Source organism: Ooceraea biroi, chromosome 8 (genome assembly GCF_003672135.1).
Source record: "Ooceraea biroi isolate clonal line C1 chromosome 8, Obir_v5.4, whole genome shotgun sequence".
Classification (NCBI taxonomy): domain Eukaryota; kingdom Metazoa; phylum Arthropoda; class Insecta; order Hymenoptera; family Formicidae; genus Ooceraea; species Ooceraea biroi.
In genome coordinates, this window is record NC_039513.1 from 8523545 (window position 1) to 8548772 (window position 25228).

Consider the following 25228-nt stretch of genomic DNA (forward strand, 5'->3'; position numbering starts at 1 on the left):
TGTCTTTGAATATTCAAAATAACTATTACATTTTCGACTTCTTTTGTTAATAACTTTTTAATAAACAACGATCGACGACTAAAACCTAGTGCGGGTTATTCGAGAAAGCGACCTTTGTAATATATGTCAATATCATGTTCTTGCTTCGCGTGGACAGCTGAAAAGTCGTGCGAAATCATTGAACTTTTTTTGTTAATAACTTTTTAATAAACAACGAGCGACGGCTAAAACTTGCAGAAGGTTATTTAGAATGATGACCTCTATAACATATGTCAAGGTCATTGACATTTGCGGGTGCTGACCATAAGTGAATATTTACCGAATGATTTTATATGTGATATTTAGTAGTTTACTTATTCGTAAAGTGCCATTTTGGAAAAACAAGGTAAATGCTTTCCGATGTAACTGATAGTTTTTCAATGTTTTCCGTTTTTAATCCCCGTTACCTGATCTCGGCGCTTGCTTCACCACCAGAATTGGAAGCGGAACAGCGGTACACGCCACTATCCTCCAATGTTACCGCCTCGATGGCTAGCACAGAACCCAGCAGCCTGGTCTTGGGTCCAGAGAGCACCAACATCGGTTCTGCGCCCGTTTGCGCGTACCACCTGCAAGCGGAAGCATCGAAAATGCTTTCAACGTAATAACACTCTCGCGAGCGTTATTACGTTTTTCCCCAGCAAACGTTCATAAAACGTCCTTCGTTTGCACAGGAAAATTATGTTTGCGATGCATCTGTTGTTAATCTGTCGTTACGATCGGAAAGTGTATTAAATATCCGACGATTGAGAAATAAAGATAAAGTATAAATAAGGATCATGAACGGATACTAAAAAAGTTGACGACGCTGTACGGCATCACTCGCGTATCATGACACAAATTGTGTTGTCGCTTTTATCGATCGCGCATCGGAAATGTGAGGTTGGCGGGCTTCGCTAAGTTTGTTACATGATCGATTTTCGACGGAGTCATCGCAGTGTGATCAGGCTCAAGTGTCGGAAAGAGAGAGAGAGGGAGAGAAAACGTGATTTATACAGTCTCCAGTTTGCTCTCCGTTTATCTCTCTTCCTCTCTGTCACTTTGTCGTGTCCTCTCCTCCTGTCTCTCGCGCTCTGCCTCGTTGAGGAATAATTTTTCATCGAAAAGCAAAGCAGTTGGCGCAGCAAAGAGCCGCCGGCAGGCGGACGGGGTACGAGAGCAGTTCAATTTCGTTGGCTTTTCGGATACGTCGACCTAGAAACGACGTCGACCTGACATCCAGCGGGCGTTTATCCTCGGATACTCCTGCTGCTCTGTCTTCCTCCTCTCTCTCTCTCTCTCTGGAGTCACTGACAGTTTCCGATCGCAGCGTGTTCAGACTTTGAATCGCTCGGATCAGAGGCACAAGGAGGTCCTCTTCGTCTTTTACGCTCATCCATGACCCGCGGAAGTATTTCGTTTCACATTTCTCTAGCGCAGGATCAAAAATTTAACGACCCTTGCGGAGAAATTTTCACGATAGAAACTCGAGAACCATGCAGACAACAAAGAATTGAGTGGTCCACGAGAGAACTCGGATTGTTTCCAAAAATGCTTATGCTCTCTGGCAGCAAAAGAACTTTTAATTAAATTACAAAAATGCAGAGAGAAGCATCATCGGTGGAACAATATTTACGACAATAAATATTAATAAAAATGGAAATGCTTATAAAATAATAAAGTTTTGCAGTGCAATGCGAGAAAGCTCCGCTTGGAAAACGGGACGTCTACATTTAGTAACTGAATATCAGCTCAGGATTATTGAATTTTTTTAACAAGAGCGTCGTATTAGATCCAAAGTGTGCTCGTTACATCCAACACTGAATAAGATTACTACCACCATCTGAATCGTTCGCGTAAAAGATTCAGTCGGGAAGTTGGTCGATCGCGGAGTCGGATCGTCGAGTCGTTAGGAGAACTTGAGAAGTTTGCAAGCTACGGCTACACGGCGTGTCGCGAAAGTACTTAAAAGTTGCGCGTGTCCACGGGAATTCAATAAATTCCCTCGAGTTCCGGGGAGTCTCATCCGTGCGATTTGTCCGGGCGCGTTCGATCGGCCGCGCCAATCGAAGCGGGTGGCTGTTACTCGCGCGATATATCGGCGCGGCGTGTATCGGCGTCGCATATAACCCGCGGCGAATTTACGATGCAGCCGCGTATGTGCACATATAAATTCGCATAATGCATTCGTCGGGGGCGGGCGGGCACCCCTCTCCCCCTCCTGCATATGCGGGTCTTAATAACGCGGTAGTATTTCACGAGCGAGAATCGCCGGTACACGCGTTTCGATCTCGCCGAGACAATCGACCGCCCCCGGCCCGGGGGAGAGAAGCGGCCAACTTGAAACGTATTACGTGAATGTATTTTTCATAGAAGAGCTACGGCCTGCGGCCTCGCCTGGCCGTGTCGCGATATTGCCAATAAATTTTCATTCCGTCGAGCATTTGCCGGGCTACATCTCGCGGTCCCGGAAGCAAGGAGAACGGCGGACACGGTGTCTTTCATCCCGCACGCCAAACTGTAGATTGTTCCGACCAACCGCCCAGCCGCACTTTGTCCCTTGGAAATATTCTTTGCGTAAGATTCTTTTTTATTAAAGTTCCGATTACAAGCGTGGTGCTCAACGAGTCGAGAAACGCGGCCTCTTTATCTCATCATCCTTCTCTTCCATTCTCCTAAAGTTTTATGCTGTTATTTGAACTTGTCTTTTGCGTACAGGCGCAATTCGTTTGCGCGACAAACGCGCAAATATTTCTCCCGAAACGCGGGCGGAATCGCGGCGTCGCGTATCGGGGGTAACGTCGAAAACGCGCAGGCAGGTAAAAGACCGTTTGTCAAATTCCCCGCTCTGCAAAGTGGCAAAAGATAAAGTACGCCATTCGATTGTAGCCTGTGGTGGAGAGACGGGAAAACTCGCTCGGCGGAAAACGCCGAGTTGCGCACCGACAAGAGCGAGTCCCTTGCACACCCTCTCTCTCTCTCTTCTTCCCCGACTCGAGCGACATGGAGAGCTTCCGATTGTGCCACCCTCTCGCGAAGCTTTACGATCGAGTGCTCCCACTTTTCCCCGATCAAAATCTCACCCTTTCCTCTCCTCTCCGTTCCGATCTCTTTGGAGCACTTCGTCGCTCGTCTTCGCCTTTTTCCTCCTCCGTTTCTCGCCGAGCGCATCGTCCGCCCTTTTCCCTCGCGTCCTTTCTCACACTTCCGCGGGATTCGATCGTAATTTCTCAGGGCCGGCCGGGGAGAGGGAAAGGATTAAAGGGAAGGATTTAGATTCTCGTAGAACTACCCCCTTTCGCTCTCCCCATCCACGGGGGAGTCGAGAGAGCCGGCTCAAAGAAGCGTCGTGTATGAAACGATAGGCTCGCGTTTGCTCGTTCCACGAGTGTCGATTTCCGGCGCACAAAGGCACTCGCACTCGTCTTTGTGTCATCCGGCACGGAGATTCGGTTCGAGAGACGACATTCTCTTTCTCTCTTTCTCGCTTCCTCTCTCTCTCTTCTTCCTCTCTGACTCTGATAAGTGGACGACAGAGCGTCAGGTCGGATTCATGTTCCTTCTCCCTCTCTGCAGCGGCAATATTACTTCATAATGGACAGAGTTGCGGGCTGCCGTTCCTCTCCTGTTACAGCCCCGATACGCGGTATCACGAGACCTCTTCATGTGAAACAGCGGGCATTATTAATACGACAGTGGATATTACTTAACACGACGGTTATTCTGCCTGGCAGTGTATCTCCGCTGTAACGTGACGTATAACGATGCGCTTCTGGCTCGCGACTCGTTTAGCATTTCACTCGATATTTCACGCCGGTAAAAGTCCCTCCGACATTCCTGTCGTGTGAGAGGCTCGCTCGACTTTCCAGCGATCGCTTTCTAGCTCTCACCATCAGATCGGACTGGACTGAGGCCGATCAGTCCCGATCAGCTGATCACGTCCGCACGTGCTCGCGTGTCCCCGGAAGCTCGTTCACTGACCTACCTCTACGCGCGAGTCTCCCGAAGCGCGCGGTACTACGCTCGCACATTGTGCATGGGCGCTTTTCGACGACCCGATTCGACCAGCGATCGTCGTAGGGATCGTCAGATCAGATCAGATCTTTTTCCATGTGTGTTTTCGTATCCGCAGTGAGTAATATTGTCATTGCGCATCTTACGTGTTGATATAAAATGAAAGGAATTCAGTTTTCGTCACGATACGCTTGATGCCTCGATGCAGCAAAGAAACAGACTTTCAGAAAAAATCCGCGCGATGATCTAGCAATTTAATTTTATGAGATTTCTCTTGTCAGTCGACTTTATTTGCTTACATAAAAAACATCTTTTATTTCTTTTATGTAAAGAAGAATTTGGAAAATGAAAGGTTTTTAACAATCATGACTTCAACGTGTATCGGAAAGTACTTGCCCCCCCTTTCTCTCGCGATCGCGCGTGCGGAGAGGATTTTCGCTGACACTTACCGGTATTCAGGAGAGGGGCAGGCTTGCGCCACGCAGACTAACGACGTCGATTCGTCCTGGGCGACGTGAACGACGCCGGAGTTTTCGAGTATCACGGGAGGCATTACGCCTCTGTGATCTGTGAAGCAGAATGCAGAAAACTCGGCGCGTCACAAACAGCGTTTCCAGCGTAGCGCGGAGCAGTTTCCTTCGAAACTTATCGGCGTTGCCGAGACTCACCTGCTATCCTAATGTTGGCCATAGAACTAACGACCACTTGTCTCGTGAGACGGTGCATCGTGCGGCATCTGTAGCCGTTCAGCTGGTCGCTGAACTCGAGGCTGTGCACCAGAAGCTCTCCCGTGGGAAGCAGGTGGTACTTGCCGTCTAGAAAATGTCGCGATCGAAAGCCATCGTGAAATGTCAAACATATCGAGGAAAGTCGTGCGGTGTATGAAATATCCTAGAGGCAGATGTCTCTTTCTTTTTTTCTACTAAACCTAGTTTCCAGTTTTATATGCTACTTATTAAACTTTCAGAGCTGGATATGTTGTTTTTAACAAATTTCTGCTAACAGCAGAGGAGGAAAAGAAAATCCGATTTCACGAGAAATATTGCTAATTGGCATTTTTGTTAATTTTTGGAAAAAAGTTTTGTCTGGAGCATAACTAAATAAATGATTTTGTTCTTTTTTTGTTTGCTTCCATTATATTCACTACATTTTATTATTGTTTAAACTTCCTGTATATATTACCCTCTAATGATTAATCCAATCTAATGGATGTTATATCAATTTTTCTTTTATTATTATGTATACGTAGGTATTCGTTTCGCGGCGCAGTCAGATGGGGGAACTCGCGGGCCCGCAACAACGCCACGATGGAGTTCCGCTTAGAGTGCATGAATAATGCACGACTTCCTAATCCCGGCGTATTATTCATATCGAATGCGCGGCGGCAATAATTGGGATCAGTGTTTCCCGATAAACCTCGTGTCGGTTATCTTTAACGATCGCGATAACGCGTCGCATCACGGATTACGATATTTTCGGGCGCGGCCGCGCTTGCCCGCACGATAATTACGCTAATTCCGTGGTCCCACCCTTGTCCGATCTACGTGACGTAGGGGTACCGTTTTCTTGCCGGAGCTCTGAGCTCCGGGTTTCCTTAGATAAGCCCGGGCACAACGCTTAACGACCACGATTATCCTAAACAGTTGCGAAGCCTGAACTCAGAAACTCGCATCTTTAGCTCTTCGGAATCTACGAATTCCGCGATTAAATCCGTGCGCTACGTGCACGACCGCTATTTCGTGTTATTCGCGTGCCTTACACGTACCGAGTATCACAGTCTGAATATGAAATCATGAATATCAAATTTTATACCGAGCTTTGAAACGCAAAGTGGGCTAAAGTCAAGTTCACGTTTCCCCAAGTTATTCTCACTTTATTGAAAAGACAGAAAAAGTTACCTCGTTATCAATAAAAAATCTCGATACGACGTCAGAGCTCCGATTACAGAGACCGAAAATTGCTAATTTTGATAAGCAAAATTGGGTTCGCATACGTCGTGGTGTCCACTGTCAAAATATTTCTCGTCAGCGGTGACGCGGCGGGGAAAAGGGGAACACGTAACGTATGCATTTAATACGTTCCCGTAAGAGAGACGACGAGGAAACGTTTTTTGCGCCCGTATGTAAACGTTTTGCGTGTGGTTTCTGTGCTTTTGCACCAAGTTGTACAGCAAGCTGTACGCGGACGAGCTTACAGCTGCACGAGCTCGTTCCTGAGACATTAGAGCCGCTAAGAGCGCCTGGCTGCGATAAGGCAACCTTCCGAATAGATTGTCGCCAAGCCGGGTGGACCGAATGGTCCTATGTAGTCGGGGTATTACATTCGACGAAGCCTATAGCGCGGTCCTATTCACGATAGATGCGACACACGCATGCATGTCCGCATATGTACGTCTCGCATACATGGCCCGAGCGCTACGTACATGCGGCGAATTACGTCCCAACTGACACCGACACAATCGCGATAGTGTGATACGACATGAGAAAAATGCCTCGCCGCGACAATACGAGGGCGTCGGCCATCGCGTTCAGTGCGAGACCGTAATATCGAGCTCTCTCTGATGAAATTCGCGATTAAACTGGGAATTTTGCTAGAGGCGATTGTGGCCACGTGGGCCCCGTATGATTCTTAATAAAATTCCGCGGAAAACGTTGCGCTTTGTGCGAGAAAAAGAAATTTATAAATGTAAGCTCGGCAAAAGTAATTTCCCGACTGTGACGCGGCCTGCAAACGAGCAGGATCTACATCCACACAGCGATAATGGCTAGCAGATAACGCGATTTTCGTTTTACATAGTGTTCTAGTTTAGCAATCGCTAATTACGACCACTAATCAAGTCGCAGAACGCAAAAACGCAGCGATGTTTAATTAACATGTATAACGTCACTCTCATTCTCCTCTTTCCCTCTCTCTCCCTCTCTTTCTCTCTCTCTGTGACTCTCCATTGCGCGCGTCCTCGTGTGCAATTTTCTGGGTTCGTGTTCATGGCAAATCTGATTAATCTCTGCGAGCTACTAATGAACTGATGCTCTCGGCACGAGGTCGGCGTCCCCCGACAATCCCGATTCGCGCATCCTGCCCCTGCGGAAGGAGACGCCGCATTATTGTGGATATTAAATTTCAGCCCGCGCGTCCGCGTAGCAGGATATTAAATTTTAGTTCTCGTAGACGATGGTGCACCCCGTGCAGTCGAGTGCGGCATAGCGCGGCGTGCACCCCCCAGCGGTCACGCGAAAATCACCCTCGTATTGTCGCCGACGTATAATTCTTTCCCCTATCGCGCACCACCGTTACTGTATCCGCGAAAATCCGCACGTAATGTTCCCCGCCCGTTCCCGTATCAGCGTCGTCCTCGGCGAATTCGAGGACCCGGCTTGGCAAAATTATTTCGGGAGACCTGGCTGTATTAGCTGGAAATGTGTGTGTGTATGTACGCATGCACGTAAATGTGAAGTATATGAGCCTAAAAAAAAGAAACTTTACGTTCATTAATATTAATTAGTATAATAACGAGAAGGGCGAAAAAGAGATTAAAACGATATTGATATGAAGCAAACCAAAGAGTGGCACGAAGCACGGCGTTGCTCATGTTGTTGAACAGCGAGATGAAATTATGAAATTTAATTATGTTAAAAGATAGCCGCGTTTCCTCATCGAGAGCCTTTGTTGGCGTGGAATCACACGTACGCGGAACGCGAATTAATTGCAGCTCGTGCTTGGCGCTGTTTCACGTTTCGCAGCGCGAAACTTAATCCGCGACGCGTATTCCGTATAAGTAGTAATTTTGCGTTACGATTTTGCAAACATTTTTTTCTTGCAAACAATCTTTCCCTGCTAGCAGTCCCGCGCGTTTAGAATTTTTCTGTCAGTTTTCTTTTAATTGGCCTTTCGCGTCGCACGTGAAACTTCGCGTGAAACCAGCTTATGTAACGCAACACATGCGCGTGATGTTCCAACGTAGACACTCGTGACATGCATTTACCTCCTTGCAGCGAGGGATATATGTAGGACGAAGGCTCGTGCAACCAGGATACGACGCGCACCAAATCTTTCACGTAGCTGGGTATGATGCAGCGCAATATCGCTGTGCATCCTCTCGATGCACCCCCCGTCACCTCCACGTCGACTTTGTACGCCTGTGCCACCACTGCGAACATAACAATAAGACATCAAATGAAATTTCGTGTCTCGTGCGGCAGTCGCGCGCAGAACAATAGCTTACGCAATTCTCGTCCAAGCCGTTTTTCAGCAAATTGCTGAATATTGCTGTTTGAGAAAATAAAATATTGTAAGAGACGAAAAATAATTAGGAGACTGCCTTAGATTTGAACTCGAACTCTCCGGGATCCCTGGTTCACACGCCTAGGTCTTAGGCTGTACGGCCAATACTCCTACTGTTGTGATCAACTTGTTTTCATTCCGATCTTCTATACGACTGTCAGTCTCGACTATCTTTCCAGATCTTACAGTTCGGCCAGCCTGACATTACATTCGTCCCCGAATGTCTCCAAATCGTCGGTTCACTCCACTTGAGTCCCTCCCAACATCCATTTTTGGTTCACTCTTCTGAGTCCCTCCCAACCTCCATGTTGGTTCACTCTTCTGAGTCCCTCCCAACCTCCATGTTGGTTCACTCCTCTGAGTCCTTCCCAATCTCCATGTTGGTTCACTCCTCTGAGTCCTTCCCAATCTCCATGTTGGTTCACTCCTCTGAGTCCGTCCCGACCTCCATGTTCAGGCTTCACTACCGGCCAGCTGCTTCTCAACTCCCTCTTCTCCAAGGGATAGCGGATGAATCTCAACTGTCTCCGAGGAGTAGCGGATTTTATCCCACTTCTGAATTGTAAGAGGCGAAAAATAACTAGGAGACTGCCTTAGATTTGAACTCGAACTCTCCGGGATCCCTGGTTCACACGCCTAGGTCTTAGGCTGTACGGCCAATACTCCTACTGTTGTGATCAACTTGTTTTCATTCCGATCTTCTATACGACTGTCAATCTCGACTATCTTTCCAGATCTTACAGCTCGGCCAGCCTGACATTACATTCGTCCCCGAATGTCTCCACATCGTCGGTTCACTCCACTTGAGTCCCTCCCAACCTCCATTTTTGGTTCACTCTTCTAAGTCCCTCCCAACATTCATTTTTGGTTCACTCTTCTGAGTCCCTCCCAACCTCCATGTTGGTTCACTCTTCTGAGTCCTTCCCAATCTCCATGTTGGTTCACTCCTCTGAGTCCTTCCCAATCTCCATGTTGGTTCACTCCTCTGAGTCCGTCCCGACCTCCATGTTCAGGCTTCACTACCGGCCAGCTGCTTCTCAACTCCCTCTTCTCCGAGGGATAGCGGATGAATCTCAACTGTCTCCGAGGAGTAGCGGATTTTATCCCACTTCTGAATTGTAAGAGGCGAAAAATAACTAGGAGACTGCCTTAGATTTGAACTCGAACTCTCCGGGATCCCTGGTTCACACGCCTAGGTCTTAGGCTGTACGGCCAATACTCCTACTGTTGTGATCAACTTGTTTTCATTCCGATCTTCTATACGACTGTCAGTCTCGACTATCTTTCCAGATCTTACAGCTCGGCCAGCCTGACATTACATTCGTCCCCGAATGTCTCCAAATCGTCGGTTCACTCCACTTGAGTCCCTCCCAACCTCCATTTTTGGTTCACTCTTCTAAGTCCCTCCCAACATTCATTTTTGGTTCACTCTTCTGAGTCCCTCCCAACCTCCATGTTGGTTCACTCTTCTGAGTCCCTCCCAACCTCCATGTTGGTTCACTCTTCTGAGTCCCTCCCAACCTCCATGTTGGTTCACTCCTCTGAGTCCTTCCCAATCTCCATGTTGGTTCACTCCTCTGAGTCCTTCCCAATCTCCATGTTGGTTCACTTCTCGGAGTCCGTCCTGACCTCCATGTTCAGGCTTCACTACCGGCCAGCTGCTTCTCAACTCCCTCTTCTCCGAGGGATAGCGGATGAATCTCAACTGTCTCCGAGGAGTAGCGGATTTTATCCCACTTCTGAATTGTAAGAGGCAAAAAATAACTAGGAGACTGCCTTAGATTTGAACTCGAACTCTCCGGGATCCCTGGTTCACACGCCTAGGTGTTAGGCTGTACGGCCAATACTCCTACTGTTGTGATCAACTTGTTTTCATTCCGATCCTCTATACGACCTGTCAGTCTCGACTATCTTTCCAGATCTTACAATATTTGTTTTCACGTAACAGCGCGACCTGTAATCACGACAGTGATTAAAATAATCGCAAATTAATCCGAGCCTCGGTTTTCACTTACACTGGAAAGCTGATTACCCCGTGCGCTTCGAGCGCAAGAGGAATTAGCGAGTGCCGCGGAAAAATTACGAGTTGCCGTTACATCCCGAGTCAACGAGAGAGCAAACGCGGATGCTGCCGTTTACCGGAGCACCTCTAATTGCCACCGTAATGAAAAAGCAATCGCAGTTACTCCGACAGCCTCGTTTTCAATTACACCGTCTTGCTACATCGTGGAAGCGCGCTCGCGTCGCTCCGCTATGCGACGGTGTATACATGTATACAGGAGGTGTCGCACACGTCGTTACGCGGCAACAACCACGGATCCGAGGCGAATCTCGACGTCGCACGGCGTCGGGGATGCGCCGAGGCGTGAGGCGACACGAACGTATAACGAACGCCTCGGCATCGTCGTCCTCGGCGCGTCTGCCGCGTCGTTTTTCTCCCTCGTCCGCCTTTCCGTCCCTCCCCCGCCTGGACCCCTCTTCCTTTTTACACCCGCCGTCACCCTCTCGCGCTCGAGAGACACCGTACTCTTCCGGAGATTTTATTTACGTGGAAATTCCAAGGGCGACGGCCAGCCAGCTCCGGCGGTGCGGTCTGACAGGCTGGCGTCGCGACGCCTCGTCGCGGAGACTCTAGACCCTCCCCCGGTTCCTGCCTGGCTATTCCCGGCTGCTCTGAATTTTCTCGTGTTACCCCCCTGGGCGTGTTACCGCCCGGACCGCGCGCACGAGGACATTGTCTCGCGTTTTTCTCCGCCTCTGTTCAGCTTTCTGATTCTCCTGCGGTTCTTTCTCTCCGAGCTTTTCCGCCTTTTCCGTGCGCTTTTCCGTTTTTCCGCTTGGACGGCAATGTTTTGCGACGCGAACGCGAGAAAAATCGCGTTGCATCCCGATAAGGCGAAATGCGGTGCTCGAGGGGATTTTTACGGAGGGGGAGTTTCGTAGACGGTGTGAGACCCTTATTTTGGTGGCGGAATTGGTGAACAATACCGATATCGGACACGCGCTTCTGCGGCTATATCTCGTTCTAAAGTTCATCTCGCGCGACGGTTCCGTGTGGATTACCGTAATTGAACTTTTCCGCGCGCGCGAGAAGCACGTCCGCTTCATCGGACTCGCGCGCGCGAGATAGAAATTTCTTTCGTTAAACCGAAAGCAGAAAGTAAAGTTTTAATTAACGGTCACACACGTCGGGGTAGGAACTTTATGGTCGCGGGGGGAGGTTTAGTAGTTGGAAATCCTGAAAGCACCGAGTCGACCTCGCAGCTGCCACGGATTTGCATTCAGATTGCGTTTTTCTTTTTTTTTTGAGCAGGTAATTACACCGCGGCGGGCTGCGCGACCGGAAGGTAACCTGAGCGCACCTCATCTGCATCGGTTGGCGAGCCTCGTTCAGCTCTAACGCTCTTGTTTCGCACATATCTCATCTCCCGCGATCAGCGTACCTTTCCACGGTCTTTCGAGTCTACTGTGTTCGCGCGTAAAAACGGTCTTTTAGAACGAAATTCCTCTCGAGTGAAAAAAGTGTGATACTCAAATTAAGGGGGGAGCCTGCTTTAGAACGCTGAAAATAAGGTATATTTTACGAATTGTTTTTGGAGAAACTATACAGCGGATCATTATAAAACTTTTATGCATTTATTAGTACATGTTTAAAGATAAACAAAATTATTTTTTGATTTGAATATATCGCTTGTAGAGGTCGTCCTGGAGAAATCTTAGTGCAGCCGCGTCGCCGGCATTGCAAATTGGTGAGCATTCTCCTGCCTCCAAATTTCGTCTAAACTGAAAAATTGAAATATCTTCTCGTTATTTATGAATTCCCATCGTCGATGAACCAAAGAGAGAAGAAAAAAGTTGAAAAGTGCCAAAATGGTGGAACTTAGAACACAAAAGTACGATTTTTAGGCAAAGTGTTTGAACTTTTTCATGCAAAAATAATTGTTTAACTTAATGTTTTTATGAATATTAAAGGTTCATCGACGATGGGAATTCATAAATAACGAGAAAATATTTCAATTTTTCAGTTTGGATGAAGTTTGGAGGCAGGAGAATGCTCACCAATTTACAATGCCGGCTGCACTAAGATGCCTCCAGGACGACCTCTACAGGCGATATATTCAAATAAAAAAATAATTTTTTTTATCTTTAAACATGTACTAATAAATGCATCAAAGTTTTATAATGATCCGCTGTATAGTTTCTCCAAAAAAATTCGTAAAATTATACCTTATTTTCAACGTTCTAAAGCAGGCTCCCCCTTAATTCAATGGACTACGCGATATGGGTGCATGGGGAAATACCATTTGATTAGCTGAAACGGACCAATCATGATAGTAGTTCCGTTAAGACCCGTACTCTTGAGAGCTTTTCCCAACGACTTTTGTAGAAAACCTCACGTAAGGTAAGGAATCAATGAGCAGTTCTAATGGAGAGGAAAAGAGAGCTCTCGGGGATTGCTACTGTGTCCAGCAATTCTAGCGCACTCGAAATGTGTCGCCGATCGCGTCTTAAGTGGACAGGAAGGGATGTCACGTACGCGGGCGGACTCTTTTGTGCGGAGGCACTGCGCGACGCTTCGCGGCTGCCAAATTGCATTCGGTCGTACACGCGGTAAAGCACGGTAAAGCTCGTGGTCCGATGTGGCACCGCGCGAAGCCCTATCTGCGCGATCGGCCCGCGTTTTATCGCTCGCGAGGGGACGCGCGCCCCTCGCAATTACTGTTGACTCGCGCCGAATATCCGCGGCATCCGCGTAATCCGCTTAATAGACTTTTCCAATGGTCCGGTATCACCGACGACCGCCGACCGGAACTCTAATATGACGGCCGCGTCCCGATTACGCGCTCGCCGTTCCTTAATTAAAGGATACCTCGGCAAATAACACGTGTGTAATTGCGCGGCCGATGTCCACCCGCTCGCTCGCAACGATAACGAAGAGTCCCGCGTAAATAACGTTATCCCGCGAACGACCGTAGGATGTAACGTAAAATGAAACGTACGCGACGTTTTGACGACGGCGATGACAGAGCTGTCGCGAATTAATAAAAACGAGGTCGACGGCAACCCGCTCGGAATGATCGATTCCGCGCCGCTACTTTATGACGTTTATACTTTCCGCGCGATATCACTTAAATGCACCGCGCGTGCTCTCTGTGTTATCCGAAACGTGTGCACAAAGTTATTAAGGGGTAACGCCACTCTGGCGTCCGGAAAAAACAGCCTAATTTTGACAATTTTTTATGGGAATGTAATGAATGGAATACAAAATCCGTTTAAAGGCCTTTATCGTACATACTTTGAAGTGTATTTATAAATTTTTTGTTACAAAATGGCGGCGCCAGAGCTCAGCCTTTTCTCACAGATAGTGTTCCGCGGCCGGAGAGATTTCTTCTCCAATTTTTGACCTGGAACAAAAAACTAAACATTTTTGAGTCTTATATAAGGTTAGCTCGGGAAGTACGTACGGAAATTAAAAAATACCGTTTTTTGTAAAACTGACGCACGTTTGAACAAAAAGTGTTTTACCTAAAAATGAAACTTTTTGTTCAAACGTGCGTCAGTTTTACAAAAAACGGTATTTTTTAATTTCCGTACGTACTTACCGAGCTAACCTTATATAAGACTCAAAAATGTTTAGTTTTTTGTTCCAGGTCAAAAATTGGAGGAGAAATCTCTCCGGCCACGGAACACTATCTGTGAGAAGAGGCTGAGCTCTGGCGCCGCCATTTTGTAACAAAAAATTCAATAAAAATTTGTAAATACACTTCAAAGTATGTACAATAAAGGCCTTTAAACGGATTTTGTATTCCATTCGTTATATTCCCATAAAAAATTGTCAAAATTAGGCTGTTTTTCCGGGCGCCAGAGTGGCGTTACCCCTTAAATAATTGCATATACATATAAATTTATCTAAATTACATTGTGTAATAATTGGGTTTACTGATTATCCACAATGCCATTGGGCAAATTGCGATTGAAAAGTGCGTCTCTGATATTCGCGTTTGTCCTACTGAGTTTTATTCTATTTGTGTGTATTATTGATACGATATTGGATATCTCAAATGAGTTTCGCTCACCTGCTCTGACCTGCACGTCGCGGCTGAGCACCCTGCCGACGGAGTTGCTCGCGACGCATCTGTACGCCGCGCTGTGAACGTCCTGCCGATAGGCCGCAGCCGGAAACGGCAGGAGTACCAGGGTGCCGTTTCTGAGCACCCTCCGGACGCCCGAAACATCGTTCACCGGATGCCCGTCCGCGGTGGACCAGTCGATATTGGGTTGCGGACTTCCGGAGGCCGAGCAGTCCAGCCAAGCGCCGCTGGAATTCGAGAATTCGATCCTCGATGGCGGTTCCTGCTGGAAGCTGGGGCCGCGCAAGTGCGCGTCAAAGCTGTGCCCGCCCGCGGACGTTACTACAGCGGTTACACCTGCACAGAAAAGTGTATACTCTTAATTGTTGGACGAAGAACAATTCAACGATGTATTACTACGCGAATAGTTCCCGCCTAGACGTGCGATACGAGCGCTCCTGTGATTAACCAATAGGATACATTAATCGATGTCGATAATGTAAATTACATCTTTCATAAAGGGAAGATTACAACGTGGAGCGATTCCTCGCGATTTCACGTGCTGGCCTGTGGAAAACAGTTATCTGACGGATCACGCGGTATGTTTATTATTACCTATTATAAATAGCGCATTGGATTCAAATAGCAACCCACGTAGAAATTGCCGAGGTTGTTTAACTGGCCCAACATTGGCCTAGTATTGGTAGCCCAGAGTACGGCAGCGGCGTTACACTCCAGTGTCGGATCTGTACTGGCACAATACTGGCGGCCAGTACTGCAAAGAGTTGGCAGACAGTCTTGTCCCAGTGCTTATTAAAAACCGGGCCATGTGACGGGCCATTATAAAATACAGACATGGACCAGTACTGGTTGCGAGACAGGCCATGCTTCGGCAACCGACACAGACCCAGCATTCGACTACATACATTGCCGATAATATATAACTAGCAACACAGGCACGCGCCACGCGCGCTATAAATAAAATAAGAAATGAAAAAAAATAAAAATAATATAATAAATACAATTGTCGATATAACCGCACTGACAGCCACTATGGCATTCTGACATTCGCAACACGAAGTTCGAGTCACACGAAATTCGTCGCGGAAAAGAGGCCTCAATATTCGATAAAAAAGAACTTCACGAAGTTAACACGCCTTTTTTAGAACAGGATTATAACAATATATTGATTCACCAGCGACCGATAGATGGCCAGATCAGGCGTGACGTTCTCGCTAGAAACATTTGCGTTATCACGTATAAATAACCATCCGGAAAACCGATTTAACATCTTTTTCTTTTAAACGCGATATTAATTCACGCGACATTTACAAAATGATTTTACTAATGTTGTTTGCATTAGTCTTTGTTTATAATATTTAAGTCACAAATACAAATAGTACAAAATACATATTATATATATATATATATAAAAATACATTTATACATTAATACATTAATTGGTCCACTTCTATGCCCAATGCTGGTGCAGTTATTTACCGAATACTGGTCCATATATTATTGCCAGTGTCGGATCAGTACTGGCAATTAAGTACGGCATGGCGTTACACTCCTGTGTCGAATCTGTACTGCCACGATGGCAAACGGTGCAGTCCCAGTATTGGACCGTTTTGAAATTTCTGCGTGGGAAGATACGTATTTGTGTTAAGAATGGGCTGGGCGAGATGTTTCGCAAAAACATCTAAAAATTGTCTCCGACGAAAATGGTCTCAAAAATTCCGAGATGGTAGTCCGAAGAATCTTAACATTTTTATCTTCTTTTTGCACCATCATGTTGAGCTACATCATCAGTGGCAAAAGCACCGTGAGTTAAGCGTCGTACGTCGCTTTAATGCGTCGCAATACGCGATAGATACATAACACGAGCGATAATGAACTCGCTTATAACGCCTGCGACGCGCGTCGCAGGCACGCTCGGCGCTGGAAGCCAGCCGGAAGCGGGGTATCACGGTGACGGCCAGTCGTATCAGCCGGAAAACAGTTTGACAAGTTCCAAAGTGGATTAATCAACGTGCCTCGCGTGCCGGTCGCGTCGCCGATCGAACGATACGTCGAGCAAGTTATTCTCCTCCCCCCCCCCTCTCCCCTCTCCCCGACCACCCCGGGTTCCTCCCCCTCCGGTGTAAACGCTTTGATCGAGGGCGTGAGAGCACGAGTCAGCAACTACTTGCTGCCTCTTGTATCGTTAGCGGGCACCTGCCGTCGGTTAATAACTCCCCATCCCCTGCAACCCCCTGCGGCGCGCGCGACTGCATCCCGCCGTGTCAATGTTACGGCGAAACTTGCGAGCCGCGCGCTCGCAAATTTCGGGATGCTCGGCCCACGCTCAGTCCCGCGGTTGCGCTCGTACTTCCGCTCGACTGGAGCCCGAAACTGCTATAACGCTTTGCTATGCCGCTAATAGGGCCGCGTAATTCCGCGCCTTCCTGCAGTCGGATCTCTTGGCCTCGGCGCTCTGATTGAGTATTTAGTATTTGTTTAATGCTTCCCTAATTAATCTCTGATGAGTATCCTTGTTCGAGATCGTTATGCTCTTTCGCCCTCTTCATCCAAATCCGTGTCGGGATTGCCCGGAAGATGTATTAAAATTTCGCGAGCCGGTTTACGCCGACCCGCTGCCTCCCCGTCGTCGGCCTGACAGCCGCGATTTACGCGAGAACCGGAAAACGTCAAGACAAACGGTTAATCGTGCTGATTTACGGCCGGATCGGAGAAATTGCAGACGCGGGCGAAATTGGCCAGGTAAACGAAACTTGCGTCAGTCGCTCCGATATTGCGTATCTTAAAGCCCGCATTACTCAAGCCTGGAAGCAGCCGGAGGTAAAACGCGAAACTCATAACGACGTTCGCACTAGGGCACCCGTCGTAACTCGTTTATAACGACGTTCGAGAGGAGGGAAACGCGCGCCGTCGTTTCCGGCCGAATTTCGTAATGCCGTCGAGCGCGCAACGCGCGCGGCATACAAAACACAAAGTATGCAAATCTCTGGTACGCGCGAAGAGGATGGACGGAGGGTGCGAGAGAGGAGGAGAGAGACGGAGGCAGAGGGAATTGAAATCCCCCATCGTGGTGTCCGGCAATTACGCTCGCCGTCACGCCGACCGGCTCCCAGCATCGTGTGCGTCTCTCTCTTTCTCTCTCTCTCGCACGCGCGCGCTACTTAATTACTAATTCCGCGCGAGCGTTAGCGCCCAGAGCTCTCGGGTGTAATTCCGACCGGCGTCGCGCCGATTTTCGAAGGCGTCGCGACGACCGCCTTAATTGGCAGAAAATTCATTACACGTTGTGCGCGTGCGTGCCCGACGTCGTTAACGGGAAATTCGGACGTACGAGTCACGCGAAAGGAATTGTCGCTCGTCCACCAGCTGCGCCGGGGAGGAAATCGAATTAATTTTACGCGTTTATATACAACGTGCGCAGCGCGTTCGTTAAACCTCCCGTAAAAAATTATCCCGTGAAAATCGGGCGAGATGTACTAGAGTCCGGGTTTACGTGCGCATCCGGTCCAGTTTCCCGTATCGATTCCCGCGTTTGTCGCCACCCCCTCGCGGAGACGGTCTTTTTTCGGGACATACACCAATCTTATTGCCCGAGCTGCCGTTGCATGGACTCGTGTCAACATCCCGCCTTCGTGACGCGTCCTCGAGGAGATTTACCTAGTGACGTGGAAAATCGAAGAGTCGAAGGAGCCGGTCGCGCCGAGCGAGCGAACACCGGCAAGATTGAACGCGCCGCTCGGTGCTCAAAGTGACTGGCCGTCACGAGGGGATGCATTTAGTGACAGAGACGGACAGACGGAGCCGAGCAGCGAGTAAGAGGCGCAACGGCAACCAGGAATACGAACGGGGGTCGGGAGAGAGAGAACGAAGTGGAGAAACGAAGAGGCAAGAGGGAGCGAGGCGAGGAGGCGAGACGGAGGGCGAGAGAGGGTGCAGTCGGTGGGTAATAGCTCCCTATTACCATAACGCTTGGCTAAGCCGGCTAATCGGTTCCGCTTATGCCGACCGGCAAATTATTATTAATCACATTGCGCATGGATTACCGTTTATATGCGTCTATGACACGGTGGCATTTGCACTTTGCGTCGCGTTACGTTAGCCGTGTCGCGTCGCAGTTGCGCTGGCTTTTAGCGTCGCGTATTTGCCTACCTATGCACCCTTCATCCTTTGACGAGAGAACTGTATATTTATACGTATATAGACACATATATATATACACACACACACATATATATATTGCATATTGGCGGATGCTCCCGACTACGTGCGCGCAGCGTAACTCCTAATTTTCCCAGTTTCGCCAGCGCAACCCGGACGCATCATTTTTGAAATCCCGGGCGATGCCGCTCGTTACGAAATTGTCCTGCGAACATGATCATACGGTTTATCCAGTTCGTCATTTGCTGCTGAGCTTCTGCCGTCGTTGCTCCATTTCACTTGTTATTATTAAACGTGATGAATTATTATTTATTACTGTACCGAGTTTTGAAGAAGAGCATGCACCGGATGTGCTCGCGCAGCGTACCGAATGCACCTTTCATTTTCCCATGGCTCCGCAAATTGACGTAATCGCGTTAATTTAATTAATCGTTATTGGCGAGTTCGTCGGTCTCGAGGTCACACCTCGAGCTACCTCTTTGACGCGCTCCAATCCCGGAAATGGACACGTTTTAAAACGCTCGAAGGACACGCTTCGGTGGAGCCATTAGGTGCGGGAAATCTCCTCTCGCGGCCGCCTCTCCCAGGGGCGATCTCCTCTCGTGCGGTCGTGCGGGTCAGCTCCCGAAATCCGAGCTCGAGCGGGATTTCTATCATCGCTCCGGACTTTGCTCTCGCTCACCATGAAGCATTCGTATCGGCGGTGGTGAGTTCGGTGAGCAAAAGGAGAGATCCGTGTGCTACGTACTACGGGAATCAATAGGCGGAACAAACTGTAGGAGGGTAGAGGTCTCCGGTAAGATTGAATTTGCAGACTCCGAGTTCTCGAACGAGGGGCGAATCCCGGAGAAAAGGTGGAGGAGAGGGCAACGCCGGGGCTTGATAAGAGTCCACAGTCTCGCGACGTCGGTTTCCTCCTCTCGCGATCCTTCGTGTCTTCCTCTTCCTCTATTTTCCCTCTGCTTCTCTCTCTCTCTGCTCCTCTCACAAAAGAGCCCCTGATGTTTGCTCTGCCTATCAAGACGGCAATTATTTGATCCGGCTAGTGGAACGTATCCCTCGAACCTTTTCCTCGCTCTCGTAGTGCTCTACTCTCGGCTCACCGGTGTTTCAGTGTGTTCTGATTCATCAGAATTTAATTCTGTGGATCTCGAGGGACCATTAATTCTTCTCCGTGGAGAACGTGATTTTGCACGGTGTTGCTACGTGGACGTACGACTACGCGAGATCGCACAATGCTCAACGAGGATCGCTAAAAAAAAAGTAGTGCACCAATTCTCCGAAAGTATAAAAAAGACTTTTAGCAGAATCTTAGTTTCTGAGTGCTATGATTTAACATCGTACAATTTAACATATTACTTCCAATCTCCGGTGTGTATTTTCCATTACGAAAATTAAAAACAAAAAATAACAGAAAGAATAGAAAAATCTGTCAACATCAAACTAGTCACCAGTTATTCTTATATTTATTGCTGTTTCCTTGATAATCTTCGTTAGACATTATATGGATTAAAAGAAGAAAAATGTTTTCGTGAGTATGGTGAAAGAAAGACAAAAGAAGCTTTTAAAAATTAAACTTTAAATATTATCTAAGTGAATTTTATTCAACTTAAATAGCTATAAAGAAATTACTAATTTTCGGCTTGAGAAACCGCGTTGCAAGAGAAATGACTCTTTCGAAGGAAGTTTTGGCATCATCACAATTGGCATGCTATTATTAGCATGCTCTTTTATTATCAGTGACAGAATATTGACATAATCCACAGATATACAGTAAACGAAGCATACGTCTCTCAATTGCATATTAATATAGAAATTCGCATGTAGACAGAAAGTGCCATTTCCATTCGGGAACTTTAGCAGATCGCTGGATCTCCCATTTCACGAATAATAAAGACTATGTCGAAACTACTCGCGGGAAGAAGTTGAGAAGTCGATAGCCGAAGGGAAAAAAGGAGAGGGAGCGGGTGAGCGGGGTGCGCGACGGACGAACGAGTCGTTTTACGAGCCGATGCGACACTTGGCTCTCGCGCACACGCAAGTCGGAATGGAAGACGGCAACAAGTTGAGGAAGTTGTTTCAGGCGCTTCGGAACGAGACGGGGATCGTTCTTGAAAAACTATGGCCGTGCGGGGACACATGGGCAATTTTCCAGCTCGCACGGAAACTTTCCGCGCGGCGGGCAACAAGTTGGGGAAAGTTTCGCCGCGGACGGACTGCAACCCTCCCGGGGGAACGGTTCCGCGGACCGTTTCAAAAGCTGTCGAACGACTAATCTCGCGACTCCTGCCCGCGCGATACGAACTTTCGACCGAAACGACCGGGCTGCGTAACTTCCGCGCGAGTTTGCCGCGGCAAGTTGGCGCGGATCGCACGGAGATAAGCGGATTACATCGAGCGTCGGACCCGAGCGCGACATCGCGACGTCCAGGGTGTCTCTCAGCCGGCCGGATTATTTTTATCTCATTCTGCATTCCGTGAATTCTGCGTGTCTCAAAGAAGGATCCGTCCTGAAAGGGTGCTCACGCATTTCCCAAGCGCGGGAGATGAACGCGGCGAGACGACGACATTTATGTTCGCGCTCCTGCTGCTGTATTCACGTCGTTTGTACATCTCGCGCGGATGGACACGTCCCCGTTTCTCCGCGCCATATTTTCCTTGGTGTCTGCATCCCCTTTTGTTTCCTGCTGCACCATGGTCCGTGAACTTTCGTCCATCTTTCTCGACGCATTCTCCCCCGTGCGTTCACACCACATTAAGTCCGTATATTTCCTCCACCTTCCGCACACCTTCACATTCCGTCCACCTCCTCGCAAGTTTCTCTCCCAAGTGCTGTAGTTTATGCAGATATATCTACAGGCGTCTTCTCGCAGCACCTCTCTATCAATTTCCACACTTTGTACTCCTCGAGTTGTATCAGTCTAACTTCTCCAAACACTTGTGATATTTCGACTTCCAAACGGCGCACAGCATCTTTTTTTTACGACTACCCCGATACCTGCGAATGAAACGTGAATTTATAACACCCCGTCAACACGGCGAGACAGTATCGTTTCCGGGGTTCTCCGTCGGTTGCAGTTTTGTTGGAAGAACGAGTCCGGAGGGGGATGAGAAACGGAGCGCCCGCACGGGGGCCACCCTTCGCGCCGCCCTTTCGCGGAGACGAGGACGGCTCCTTCGGGGATGGTGTCGACTTCGCGAAGGCGTCGGTCCTTTCAATTTCCCGGATAGAAAACGACGAGGGGCGACGGGGACGAGGAGGAGGAGCGGAGTGATTGTTGGAAATATGAGAGAAACTTTCAACCTCTCGCAAGCAAGAGCGAGCAACCCTCCGCCTCTCCCGCCTGCCGTTAAGGCGAGCTCGCTTTTTCCACCTCGTTCTCCTTCTCATTCTCCCCCAACTCCCTCTTGTCTTTCGGCTCGCATGCAGTCTTCGCAAGTGCTTCGCACTGTAACCTCTTCGCCATTTTAAAGCGCTCTGAAAGCCTCCGCGCGCTTTTCTCCCTCGGCCCTGCACCCGGCTCTCGTTACCTATTTTTCCCATCCGCTCGTCAACCACCGAAATTTATTTCCCCAGCTCCCTTTACTCGTGTCTCTTACCTCGCCCTTATGTCGCGGCTAGCTGGTAGCTATTCATCGTGATGGCCCCTTAACTTTGCCGCGTCTTCGGAGATCGCAAAGTTGCCGCTTCGCCGGAGTCAACCCCACGCTGCACTTCAATTTGCGTAAAGGGGAAGCAAATACAAATATTGATCTTAAGGTGCGATCCGAGGCGAGATACTGCTACTACCGTGATGTCTAAATATAAACGAAACGAAATATCCTTAAACGTCAATTTAAGTGAGGATCTTTTGTACCCTCTCGGTTACTCTGTTAACAACGTTATTAAATTCCGCGGTGAATTCTTCGCTTGCGCTTCAACGTCGCGCTGAAAACGGAACGTGCTCGAGGCGCACTTGAGAATCAACGGGAACTGCAAATGGCACGCACTTTTTAGCAAACGTCGGGGATAAACTCAAGATCCTGTCTGAGAGATCTCGGACAGTGCGGAAGTACTGGGAAAAAACGCGTGGCACATTTTACGCTCACACGAGGCTTGCCCGCCGGTATATAGGAGAGATACGCACGTTCTCTCCGGCTCTCTCCCTTTTTTCCGAGCGTAGATCCTGGGAGCGCCGGCGGTCCATCCGTCTGTCTGTCCACCCGATGTCGGCGGTAATGCGCGGGGTGGTAGGTGGATTGAACGCGGCAACGCGAGAGTGGGACCGCGACGGGTGCAAGGATATACGCCTGCCGGGAACAATGAGCGCAATCAATGCTGCACGGCGCCCCTTCGACGTCAATCAAACGGCCGGCGAGTACGTGCCACTACCCCATTGGCCCCGATTGCCTTTTGTCGCCCTTTAGTGTCCGCTACAGCCACTACACGCGGGGTGCGACAGGAGGGAGGGACGTAGAACGGCGACAGATAGAGAAAACGAGAATGATGGCACTGCCGGACGGACGAGGGGGAGGGGGGAGGGGGAGACGGAACACGTTGCAGGAAGTACCGGGATGAAACGGAAGCGGTGAAGCGAGGGTGGACGGACGTAGCGGGAGAGAACGCAAAGAGAAGCGAGATGCACCCGCGCTGCATACCGAATGCAACGAATTCCTGCCGAATACCCTCGCAGTTGCGACACGCGTATTGCCAGGCGGGGGTGTACAGGGAGGGTACAGGGAGCAAGAGGGACGATGGTGAGGGAGGTCGGCGCGCGACCTAATTTCGCGGGGCTTACTAACCCTCGCGCCTCCCTCGCCCTCGGCCGCATGTCCGTCGAGTGTCCGCACCCCCGAAATTGCCACACACACACACACACATATACACACATACGTATACATACAAACATGTATGTACACGTGTATCGACTTCGAGGTATTCGCGCGCGGCAATCGATGATCCTAACAGAAAGCGACACGCGAGCAGGAACGGATCCCAAATAGAATAGCAGATCAGGATAATTGATGTTTTAATTAAATCCGAAGTATTATTCGAATTTTAATACGTTAAAAATAAATTACCAACGAGCCGCATTAATTTCCATATAAATTTTTTATCATTTCAAATTAATATAAAATAATTATATAATATTAATTAATATAATATAAATCAAATTAATATGAAAGAATTATATAAAATTAATTATATAAAAAAATTATATAACAAAAATATAAAAGCGAAAAATAAAATTGCGAGCAGTTCGCTGGAAAATTTTTCCATCGTTTATAATATTTTTCCGCAATATTGTGATATCAAATATCAACTCTGATGCTATATTTTACGCAATTTTTCTGCATTCCGCGAAGTTTTCAAAAATGTTTTTATCTCTGCTATCTCATCTCGTTCGACGTTTTCTGCATCCGTACCTGGACACGAGCGCGTCCATCTTCGTTGGATGCTGTTACTTCAGTCAGACTGATTGACCGGGACGCTCGCGCGCACGAATGGCCCGAATAATACTCCCGCCGTGTCCTTTGACGCGTTTCCGCCCGGCGGAAACGTTGGCAGACGTACGTCGCGTCGATTCGGGAGCGCAATAGGAGGCGGGGGTGGTTTAAAGCCGCGCGGATATTCGGCGTCCAGCGTCGCTTAGCTGCATTGCGTGTGGCGTACTCGCCGCTTTAATAATCCGGCTTGACAATTGCGTCCAGCTTCGTTTATGCAACGGTCGTGTAACATGCAGCGCTCATAATTTAAGAGCTGTTACGTTAATTACTATCTCTATCGCACGAAAAATTCGAGTGCGCATTCAGCGGACAGATCGGCGAACGAAACGCACGAAAAATCGAAAATTGCGAGTCTCACGCGTATAGCAATCTCTGGAAAGAGGGCTTTTTTGTGTTTTAATCGCGCCGATGATCCGCGTAAATAACAGCCATTCGCGCGATTATGCGCCCGCACGTTTACGCGAATCCGCATGGCACGGCAGGATAATGCTGACGATGCGCTATTTAAAGCGACGAACGGGGGTGTGTTTGCATCCGAGTAACACGAGTCGCGGTTGCGTTGCCGCGTTAGCGGCACGAGTATAATAATTATACTTCGTTATTGATCATACGAGATTCCGCGGTAATGATTTCGTGGGTTTCAGGCCCGATTTAGAATCATCGCGCGAGGCATCGGCTTACACCTCGTTAGCGATGCATCATTATGCGGCGCACCGGAGATGCTGCCGGTATACTATATACACTCGATGGCATAAATCCAAAATCACGTGTCGGGCATACATTGACGGGATTTGCGCGTACAGTCGGCGATTATAAGTATCCCTTTTACCGTGATTGATTCATATGGGTCACTTCAACGCGTGTGTATTTCTTTAAACGCGATCTCTCCGGCAGGGCATGTTCGCTCCACAAAAACTTGATGGGAATCAGATCGACACTTCCGTCGCAAATGAAAACGGTAATATAATCGACGTGGTAACTGCGCGCAACATACATACAGCGCATATATCATGTGTTTCTCGTGTAAAAGAAAGGATAATTGAAAATTACTGTAAGAGGCGAAAAATAACTAGGAGACTGCCTTAGATTTGAACTCGAACTCTCCGGGATCCCTGGTTCACACGCCTAGGTCTTAGGCTGTACGGCCAATACTCCTACTGTTGTGATCAACTTGTTTT

General features: G+C 48.4%; 1 protein-coding gene across 9 annotated transcripts in view; it reads right to left on the reverse strand.

Moving 5' to 3' along the window:
• The window catches only part of LOC105275687 (Down syndrome cell adhesion molecule-like protein Dscam2), a 98384-nt gene that overhangs the window by 25506 nt on the left and 47650 nt on the right, over positions 1–25228 (reverse strand). For all 9 annotated transcript variants that reach the window (XR_003406866.1, XM_026971588.1, XM_026971587.1 and 6 more), the window contains exons 2-6: positions 14391–14741; positions 8015–8179; positions 4701–4847; positions 4482–4599; positions 447–608 (exon numbers count right to left, since the gene is read on the reverse strand). Coding sequence is in view for 8 of the 9 variants with exons in the window: in XM_026971588.1 (XP_026827389.1) it covers positions 447–608; positions 4482–4599; positions 4701–4847; positions 8015–8179; positions 14391–14741 (943 nt within the window). In the remaining variant the exon portion in view is untranslated. The remainder of the gene's footprint in view (positions 1–446; positions 609–4481; positions 4600–4700; positions 4848–8014; positions 8180–14390; positions 14742–25228) is intronic.